Below are 10,375 nucleotides of genomic sequence, written 5' to 3' on the forward strand. Positions count from 1 at the left end.
ACCTTCTGTTTTGCAGCCCACTTGTGTGGTGACACAAGTAGGCTGGAAAACAGAAGGTTACTGTTTCAAGACCACCCATGCCCATTCTCTGTGCAATGTAGAGTTGCATGAGAAAGAGCTTCAAGCGTAAAACCTGCCAAAACAACATCCAGATCCATATCAGATCCACTGTGGTAATCATGAGGTAAAACACAGAAAGGTAAAAAAAAAAAAAAAAAAATAGAAATTTAAAAAAATTATTATAATCCTATTCCCTAAGGCAGTCCCAGGCACGTCCTGAAGGTGGAAGACAACTCTATATAAGCAAAGCAAAGTTTGTGTTTGGATTGATCTCATGCATCAAAGTTAAAATTCAATAAATAATCAGTTTACCCTCATTATATGCCCTTTTATTTCAGAGACATACAAGATGGTGTATTTATGGTTTTGGAGTTATCATGTTAATCTGGAGGGTTTACAACCATTTACCATCATCTGTCTACTATAGGAATAAACTTACAATTGTTTGGAGAACAGTGATGTCTAATATACCAGAACCCTGTACTCCTAACAACCACCCATGCCCCCCTCTGTAAATAATCTAGCTCCGCGACTGTTAGTGTGATACTGATACATGGAACAGCCAGAAGCACAATTTGCACAAGGAACAGTGTGCACGGAGACAATGAGCTAAGAGCAGACACAAATAAATTTATGTGGTGCAAAATACATTTTTGTTTGCTCATATCAAATACTTCTGTACTTCGTCATTTAATGTACAAAATGTAACCTATGTGCTTTTAAAAATTGCTGGGAGGTGAACAAAGTGTTTCATTTGGGCACAAAATGGCTCAGCACAAAATGTCCCATTGTGTGCTTATGAATGAAGCCCAAATATAATTTTGTAGACATCTGCAATGCATCTGAATAAATTACAAACTGTCTGAGGTTTATGCTGTTCAGTTGCACAGGTAGTCTGCAGCCAGCTGTTTTTTTTTTTGTGTGTGTGTTGCTTTGTTTTTATCTCTTCCTTTAACATCTTTTCTCAGATAAGAATTTTTCAAGACGAGGATCGCATCTCATTATAAATGAAACAAACTAACGTGTAAAGCCTGCAGATAATATGCAAAATCACAGACGGGGGAAAAAAATTGAATTTTTTTTTTACACCTTCAACAACTACCACCCCCCCACCACCACCAACACCACCAAAAAAATCCACCCCCCCCTTACACACACACATCTTTATCACACCTTTTCTCCTCTTTTGTCTTTTCCTTTGCAGCTGTTCTGCTCAGTTATTGCAGGGCTGCTGCACTATTTCTTCCTCGCGGCCTTCGCCTGGATGTGCATCGAGGGCATCCATCTGTACTTGATAGTGGTTGGCGTCATCTACAACAAAGGCTTCTTGCATCGTAACTTTTACATCTTCGGCTATGGAAGCCCAGCAGTGGTGGTGGCCATTTCTGCAACGCTGGGTTACAGATATTATGGCACCGATAAAATGTAAGCAGAAAAGATTTGATCCTGTTTATAATCCTATGTAAAATGACATGAAAAATTTTCATCATTTAAAAGTCATCCATGTAATATTTTGTCAGGAGGGGAGGGGGGTCACTTTAACTTTTTTTATTTTTTTTAAAGACCTATTTTACATTTATTACATTTATATGGTCTAACCTCAGTGGCGGCTCCAGGGATTTTTTTCTGCAGGTGCTATGGGGAGCTTGGCATTTTTATGAGGGTGCTATGTGCGCGACGGCTTTCTACTATACCTCTGCCACATTCGCGGGCATGCATACACATAGCCACATTCTGATCTGCGACAATCACTAATGACATACAGAATGACCAAAATCACACACACAATCCTGAGCTACTGTTCAATACACATATTCACAGACCTCCACATGTAGTCTGTAGCCTAACGGAAAAAACAGCTCTTAACAGCAGACAGAGAGAAAATCTTTCACCTACCATTGATGTCTTCATAACAGCATAATGCGCCTGTTGTTGTGGTTAACAGCAAAACCATCAGTGATTTGGTTCCTGTTCAGAGGCCATGTTCTCTGAGGGGTAATTGCCAGGAGTGACACCGGGTCACTGGTTTGTCTGTGCCTACTGCTGTTCCTCAGGTAGCTCTTTAGGCCACACAGACTTCACTTCTTTTCAATTCCACTCATGGATATTTGAGCAGGAAAAAAATGAACTTGAAACTACACTCACTGCAGTACGACATCAACATTGATGCTGAAAAACTCGTCCATGACTTTGTCTCCTCTAGGCTTGACTGCTGTAATTCCCTGCTCTTTGGATCTCTGGAAAAAACTTTCAAAGGCTCCAATACATTCAAAACAGTGCAGCTGGAAATCTGATGAGCGTATGTAAACAGGAGCACATTAGACCTATACTCCATAACCTTCACTGGCTACCCATCACCTACAGAATCCATTTAAGATTGCTCTTATCACCCAATAGTGCATCCATGGCAATGCCCCCCGTTCACCTCAAAGACCTCCTCACTCCCCACACACCCTCCCGTTCACACAACACAAATCTTCTCCGTCTCCCCTCGCACCAAACTTCACACCATGGGAGACAGGTCCTTCTGTTCAGCTACCCCTCATATTTGTAACTCCCTCCCTGATCATCTGAGGGCTCTACAAACTGTGGAAGCTTTTAAAAACGTCTCTAGACATGTCTGTTTAGACAGGCCTATCACACGTCTCAATAATTTGAATCTGTTGTATCTTAGTCATTTTATTCTATTTTACTATTTTATTTTGGTTTTATTACATACCTGTGACTGTTTTTATCTTAAGATTTTATGTTTTTATTCTCTTATTTTTCCTTGGTTTTATTTGTTCCTGTAGCACTTTGAGATTTTTATTAATGAAAGGTACCTTATTATTATTATCATGACATTGTGGAACGTCATGTTACTCATTTTGCGTAAAACAATCAGTTCTGTTGATGAATGATTATTTTCTTTTATGAGTGGAATATTTATCAAATCACATAAATCTGAAAATGCCAGAAGTGTCTTACTGTGGAAAAGTGAAAGGATGATGTCATCGCCCTGCCTCTATAACATGTTGTTAACAGTATAATTTAACAGTCTAATTTAGTTCCTTTTTTTCTTGGTGGTGGGACAAAGTGCTGGTGTCCTCCAGCTCAGTCTGAGAAACTCATCCAGAGCAGACAGATGCTGAGGGGTTTCTTTAAAAACTTGAATTAATTTACGCATTTCCAGATGTCATCTTCCAAAACACGAGTGTCATTTGCACAACAGTTTTCAGATTAACAGGTCAACAGGTTAGATTAAAAGACTTTATTTAATCCATAAACCGGCTTCTGAAGTGTTAGCTTTCGTCGCTACATTAGCCCCACTTCTTCTTCCCCATTTTTTGTAGAAGCGGTATAGTGCCACATAAAGGCCTGGCATGTGTACTACAGCATTTTCACACAGTTTCACTAGATCTGTGACAACGGAGATATTTCTTGAATGGAACACTTTTTGAAAATGACAAAGAAAAAGATTGTATAGCAGAAGTTCAGTTTCAGTGTAGACTAGGCCTTAAAAACATGGGATGAAATTAAATTAAAATAATAAAGGAGGAGTTTTTTTCTTGGAGTTGCTATGGGGTGCTATGACAAATCCAGGGCGAGCTCTAGCACCCCCTAGCGCCCCCTTGCCGCTGTCCATGTCTAACCTTACCAACCCCTAGAGCAAGCACACAGGTGACAGTGGTAAGGAAAAACTCCCTCTGATGATTTGAGGAAGAAACCTCAAGCAGACCAGACTCAAAGGGTTAACCCTTTGAGTTACAAGGTTTTTACAAAGTTTAACAATGTTTTCTAAAGTTTGGAAAAAACAAAACATCAGCTACAATAATTTCATGCATGGGATCCTGCCGTCAGTCCAGTATCCCGCTGTCCACAGATGCCACTCTCGAGTATTTCCCTACTATTGCAGATCATTAAATGTCTTCAAAACAGCATTAACATTTGGAGCCAAAAAGGTCTCGTATATGAGGTTATACAGCTTAAAAATATTTCATTTTCAGATGTCTTAAGAACTGACCTGTTTCTGACCCTGTTGCTTTAAATGAAAATAAACTGTTGCTTGCCACATGCCCTCTCCATTTGTAAAAGAGCCATCACTGTTTTTATTGCTGCACCCATGTCCTGAAAAGTGAGGACTGGCTCAGAAGGCATGTCTCACAGACAAAACATTAGTCCAGATGTGGACTTCCATGACATAATTCACTCAGGTGTTAAATGGAACCATTTCAGGTCTAATTTTACCTTATACCACACGGGTTCTGAGATACACATATATAGAATTGTCACATTTTAATAACATTTAACCTGAAACCCAACAATACTTTAACTGGCAGACAAATTGAATAATTTTAATCATAAAACTGATCTGCTACTTGCAGGGAATAAGACAGAAGCAGTTGTTAGATTGTTGACGCTTTCTCACAGTCACTAACAAAACTGCAATTTTGCAATTACAATTCTTACACCTCAAATTTTGTGATACCATCATGAAAATCTACTATATTTCCTGACTCTAGTAAATTAATAGATTAAATCACTTTTTATGATGCCACCACAAACTTGGCGTGAGATCAGATTGGCTCTGGATCGGTATAGTGGATCTGTCATGGATCCCTGTGTTGAGTTATCACAAGTATTATGAAGGATATCCTTACTGGTGCAACTCTAGATGTAGCTAGTGCAGCAGATAAGTGAAACAACCATGCAAATGGTGAAAAAAGCATCAAATTTGGCAGAAATACTCCTTAGACACTCCTCTTTTGAAAAAAACTGATTGGCCACTTGACTTTTCAATCGGTGGTCAGGTAGGGGTCAATTGAAGAATTACACAGAGGTCAAAATTAAAAGATGCTTCAATCATATTGAAAAAATATTCCACATTATTTGCCTGATCATAAAGATTCCAAAAAGGTATAGTTTGTACTATCTGTGACTAAATTCTATGGAGTTACAGGATAAAAACACCAAGAATGGTGACAAATGTCAGTGTCATTTTATACAGGGGTCAAAAGTTATAGTTGCTCCAATTTTGGTAAAAAAGTGATGCAAATTATTGGTTGAGCTAATAGGATTAATAAATGGAATAGTGTTGACAGTGTTGATTGCTTGGTCTCCAAAGTAAAGGTCAAACAAGGTCTATGTCTATTGGATTCTATGACATGTGACATACGTTACCCCATAACGTGTTAAGTAAGGATGATACATGGGCCAAACTATTCCTTTTTAAAACCGTGTTAACTCAACTAGTAATTTGCATCACTTTTTACCAAAATTGGAGCAACTTTAACTTTTGACCCCTGTACAAAATGACACTGACCTTTGTCACCATTCTTGCTGTTTTTATCCCGTAACTCCATAGAATTCAGTCACAGATAGTCCAAACTATACCTTTTTGGAATCTTTATGATCAGGCAAATAATGTGGAATAATTTTCAATATGATTGGAGCATCTTTTAATTTTGACCTCTGTGTATTTCTTCAATTGACCCCAACCTGACCACCGATTGAAAATTCAAGTGGCCAATCGATTTTTTCTAAAGAGGATTGTCTGAGGTGTATTTCTGCCGAATTTGATGCTTTTATCACCATTTGCAGAATTCCCCTCTAAATATTCTCTTATCTGCTGCGCTAAGCCTAGAAGGAGTTCTGGGGACAGGTGGGCTTTGAAACAAGTGCATTCTTGTTGTGAGTCAAAACTGCCAATTAAAAAAAAATGCAATTTTGTTTGTGACTGTGAGAAAAGGTCAACAGTCTAATAACTGCTTCTGTCTTACACCCTGCAAGAAGGAGATCAGTGTTATGATTAAAAATATTCAATGTGTCTGCCAAGTTTCTGTAAGTAAGAATAAACTGATAATTTGGGTGATGATAGATGCAGGTGAGGACCAGTGAACTATTTTGGTCCATGTTGCCATCTTTTAACATGCAAAATGACCATAACATAAAGACAGACAGATTTATCAATTTTGGTTGCAGCCTTGTTACTAATTGCAGGGTCCTGGTGATCACTTAAGGTCACTGTTGCTTGTTGTTTTAGAAAAAGGAACTTTGTTCTCATTGAGATTGCGGTTTGATAAATTAATGAAAGATTAAAAAGATCTCACAAGACAGACTAAATTTTGATGAGTGTTTGTAAAATAACACTTTGTATTCTAGGTGTTGGTTGAGTACAGAAAACCACTTCATTTGGAGTTTCATTGGGCCAGCGTGTTTGATCATTCTGGTAAGATCAGAGAAAATAATTTGTACCTGATGGCTTTTTTCATGTATTAAACACATTTGTGAAAATGTTAAGTGAAAGCGATTGCTTCAAAGAGAAAAATGCATTTGTGTGCTTGTTCTGGCCTTTGACAGGTTAATCTTTTAGCTTTTGGAGTAATCATCTTCAAAGTGTACCGGCATACTGTTGTGAAAAAGCCTGAACTCAGCCACTATGAAAACATCAGGTAGGATTGCTTGAACTTGAGCAAAATTATTTCATATATTCTATCTTGTTCCATCTCAACATCATTCATAAAGTTAATACTACTCGTTAAAAGTACCTGTGGCTGTGGAGACAGTAAGGGCTACAGGAATCCAACATTTGACCCAGTAATCCTGATTGTCACCCAAATGGTTGACCTATGTTCTTGAATTGACCTGTGTGTGCCACATTTAGTGTAAATTGAGTTGAAAGTCAAATTCCTTGACATTTGCCAAAATCAATTCTTTAAGGGCAATTTCAGGGTCAGCCTACATTTGTGTACCAAGTTTAGTAGAAATCATCAAAGTACCTGGGAGGAATAGGCCAGCAAACAGACAGACAGGCATGACCTTGGCCCCAGTGATTGGCATTTGGTAAATTTGTCCTCAACTGGTGCCTAGCAGCTGACTTAGAACTGGTGCAGACCAGGGGAATCCGACTGTTTAATTAAAACAAAGCACCCTCAAACCCTTCTGCATATGTGAGCCAAGTTTAGTGTAAATTGGAGGAAACACTTAACTTTTTACTATTGACCCCAATGACTTTGACCCCAGTGACTGACCTTTAGTAAATTCTATCTCCCATGGAGAATTCCAAAACATACCTAAATATGTGTGTGTCAAGCTTGGTGGAAACAAAGTGACAATAAAAATTTTGATCTTTACTCCAATGACCTTGAACTTTGCCAAAACAAACCTTGTAAGAACTATGGAGGGGAACTTTGGGATTGACTATAATCCACATATGGAAGGAAGGAGTAGGGTAACAAACAGACAAACACTGCTCAAATGATCATGATCATTTGTTTTTGCACTCACAGGTCGTGTGCTCGTGGGGCCGTGGCCCTTTTGTTTGTGCTGGGGGCCACCTGGACATTTGGAGTCTTGCACATCCTCCATGAAACCTATCTGACTGCATACCTGTTCACCATCACCAATGCTTTCCAAGGAATGTTCATCTTCATCTTTCTCTGCGTCTTATCAAGAAAGGTAAAACACACCAAGTGGTCAACTGGTGGTTCATTAACCTTTGAAAAGCCTTCAGTTCTCTTTTATAGCTTTTCTTTACAAAGCAAATATTGCTTTTAATTATGGTTAGCAAACCAACACAATGAAAGTGAAATGTAACCCGTTTTATCTTTCCAGACAAATTACTCACTCACTCACTCACTCACTCATCTTCAACCGCTTACTCCAGTTAAGGGTCGCGAGGGGCTGGACCGTATCCCAGCAGTCATAGGGACAATTTAAAGTTGCCACTCCACCTAATCTGCATGTATTCGGTTGTGGAAGGAAGGCGGAGCACCCGGAGGGAACCCACGCAAAAACGGGGAGAACATGCAAACTCCGCACAGAAAGGCCACAGGTGGGACTCGATCCCATGACTTGCTGTGAAGCAACAGGGCTAACCACTAATCCACCGTGCTGCCCAGACAAATTACAAAAATGAAAAATACTATTTATATGATATTACATTATTTTCTGAGATTATCAGCCATGACATTTTGGCCATGCAGCACTTTTGTTTGGGTATGATCGAGTGTGTATGTTCCTCAGTGTTGAGGACCCCACCAACTGAAAATAAACAAGGTGATGCCCACATTTCACCTGGCCATGGCTGATGGATGGTTATTTTCAGGAGATGGGAGTAGAGAAGTGGTCTGCCTAGGTGGCTGCCATCCAGGACTTAGGGTAGTTCCATAATATGCACATCACCATGCTCTAAGACCTGACCTTATTTTACGTGATGTTATATTATTTTAATATCTTACAATATTTCACTGTATTTATATGACCATACATTATTACATTATTTCGCTTGATGTTATTTTGTATTATATTACATTATATTGTTGTGGTATTGTTTTCGGTTCTGTGTGTCTGTTCAATCGTGTGTGAACAAAATTGCAGACAAACAGCTGAGAGGATGGAGGGTCAGCTAGGACAAAGTGAGTTGATTTTAAAGTAAAAAAAAAAATAAATAGTCATATATCAGGATTCTATTGGTCACTTGCCTTCTGACCTTGAAGAAGTTAGTCCTATATCAGCCCTAAGACATGTTGGTGCAAGTGCTTATCCCTGAATTCCATATTGTGAAGAGGGTGAAACACCAGTTTACGCCCCAGCCAAGAACTCGCTCACAGCTGGGTGTTCAGATGATGCAGAGGAAGTGACTTGCACAGATATGTCGTGTGCCCGACATTCAAGCCCAGGTCGATGTTGGATAAAGTCTTTCAGTGTTGAACAAAACTGACCAGATGTCAAGGCCACACAGAACCATATATTTAGGGAATAACCCTGTTGTGTCTGATGATTTGCGGACGTTCATGCAGATTATACAGTCGCAAATTGGGCTTTACCGGCAACGGGTTAGCGGAGCCGGTAAAACGGATATTTGGGACCATAATCCAGCATGAACGTCCACAAATCAAGGGGGTTATTCCTATTCTAATCCAATTCCATCGTTTGCATGGTTTATTTTTCTGTAGGTAATTCAGGGTGCGTAGTAATCCATCAAATGTGAAAATCCATCAAATGTGAAATGGTAATTCTGTATCAGAATCCACATCAATACTTTAGTATACGGTAGCTTAAATTCACCCATTTCTGTATCGTCATCGGTGCGCAACTTTCTCTTGCTCTCAGTTAACAGTGCCATTATTGACATCTGCGTCGCAGTGCGCGTAGCTCGTCAGGGCGTGGAGTAATACATTAAATCTGAAATGGTCTAAAATTTTGCGACCTTACACCCGATATTATACAGTCTGAAATCTCACATGATTAACCAATCAGATTTGCAGAAAAAATGTAATTGGATAAGAATATGGTATCACTACTGTAAATCACAAAGAATTTATTTGCATGAATCAGTATCAAGCGCATTTGTACATTTTCTTTGTATGATGCAAAACGTGGTTTATTTTTCTGCCTTGATATTTGATATTTCGATCACTTTTTCCAAGTTTAATGTACAGTCTAAATAATAATAATAATAATAATAATAATTTAATATTATTGTTAACATTGTTATTATTATGAAACATGTAAGGTACAGGTCTTGTACACTCTGAATACCCCCTTTGCCATTATATTATATTATATACAAGTTTAACTTCTATGAACTTCTGTGTCATTCCAGATTCAGGAGGAGTACTACAGGCTTTTCAAAAATGTGCCGTGTTGTTTTGAATGCCTGAGATGAATTCCTGCACCCAAAGGCTGATGATTCACGCCATGTGTATAGTTGTCATCTCTGCACTGCAGCTTTGCAATATCCTGTGACTCAAGCTCTCCTATTTGGAAAAACATAGATGGAGGAATTGTAAAGTACAGCTGGCTAATAAATAAGTACATAAAGCTTGGTCATCAAACTGTCTTTTTCTCTGTTTGAAAGACTGCTGCTGTGTGTACACAGCGTTCGTTTTATGCTCAGGATCACTGTGTACACACACATAGCTTGTTCACCACCTATCAAAATTTAGGATTTTTTCTCTTTGATCAGAAATATACTGCAAATAACATACACCCTGTTGTATCAGTGCTTGTTGATGCTTTTGTTGTGTTTAAAATGAATATGTAAATTATTAAAATCAATGTGGTAGACATCACTTTTTGTTCTTCGCTTCTTTTGTGTAAAGGTCTGATTTAATGCATTAGTTTTCACGCTTAAAACATGAGCTGTGAGGATGATGGCGAGCTTCTGATAGCAGTTGGTAGCTGATACAACAGCACCATCTACTAGACAGAAAGAGGAACATGCTCCACTGCAACAGCCACTCAGTGTTCATTCAATGATGATGAAAGTTTTATGCTTTGCAAAGCATTTTGAGATGTGCTTCAAGATTTTTTTGACTGCTTAAGAATACAC

The 10,375-nt window shown here is 38.7% G+C and overlaps 1 protein-coding gene across 1 annotated transcript in view; it reads left to right on the forward strand.

Moving 5' to 3' along the window:
- Window positions 1–10,115, forward strand: part of adgrl4 (adhesion G protein-coupled receptor L4) — a 31,857-nt gene extending 21,742 nt beyond the window's left edge. The window contains exons 12-16 of the mRNA XM_034179942.1: window positions 1,265–1,485; window positions 6,202–6,268; window positions 6,400–6,491; window positions 7,329–7,497; window positions 9,647–10,115. Of these exons, the coding sequence (XP_034035833.1) occupies window positions 1,265–1,485; window positions 6,202–6,268; window positions 6,400–6,491; window positions 7,329–7,497; window positions 9,647–9,709 (612 nt within the window). The 3' untranslated portion in view covers window positions 9,710–10,115. The remainder of the gene's footprint in view (window positions 1–1,264; window positions 1,486–6,201; window positions 6,269–6,399; window positions 6,492–7,328; window positions 7,498–9,646) is intronic.
- The last annotated feature ends 260 nt before the right edge of the window (window positions 10,116–10,375 follow it).

Source organism: Thalassophryne amazonica, chromosome 10 (assembly GCF_902500255.1).
Source record: "Thalassophryne amazonica chromosome 10, fThaAma1.1, whole genome shotgun sequence".
Classification (NCBI taxonomy): domain Eukaryota; kingdom Metazoa; phylum Chordata; class Actinopteri; order Batrachoidiformes; family Batrachoididae; genus Thalassophryne; species Thalassophryne amazonica.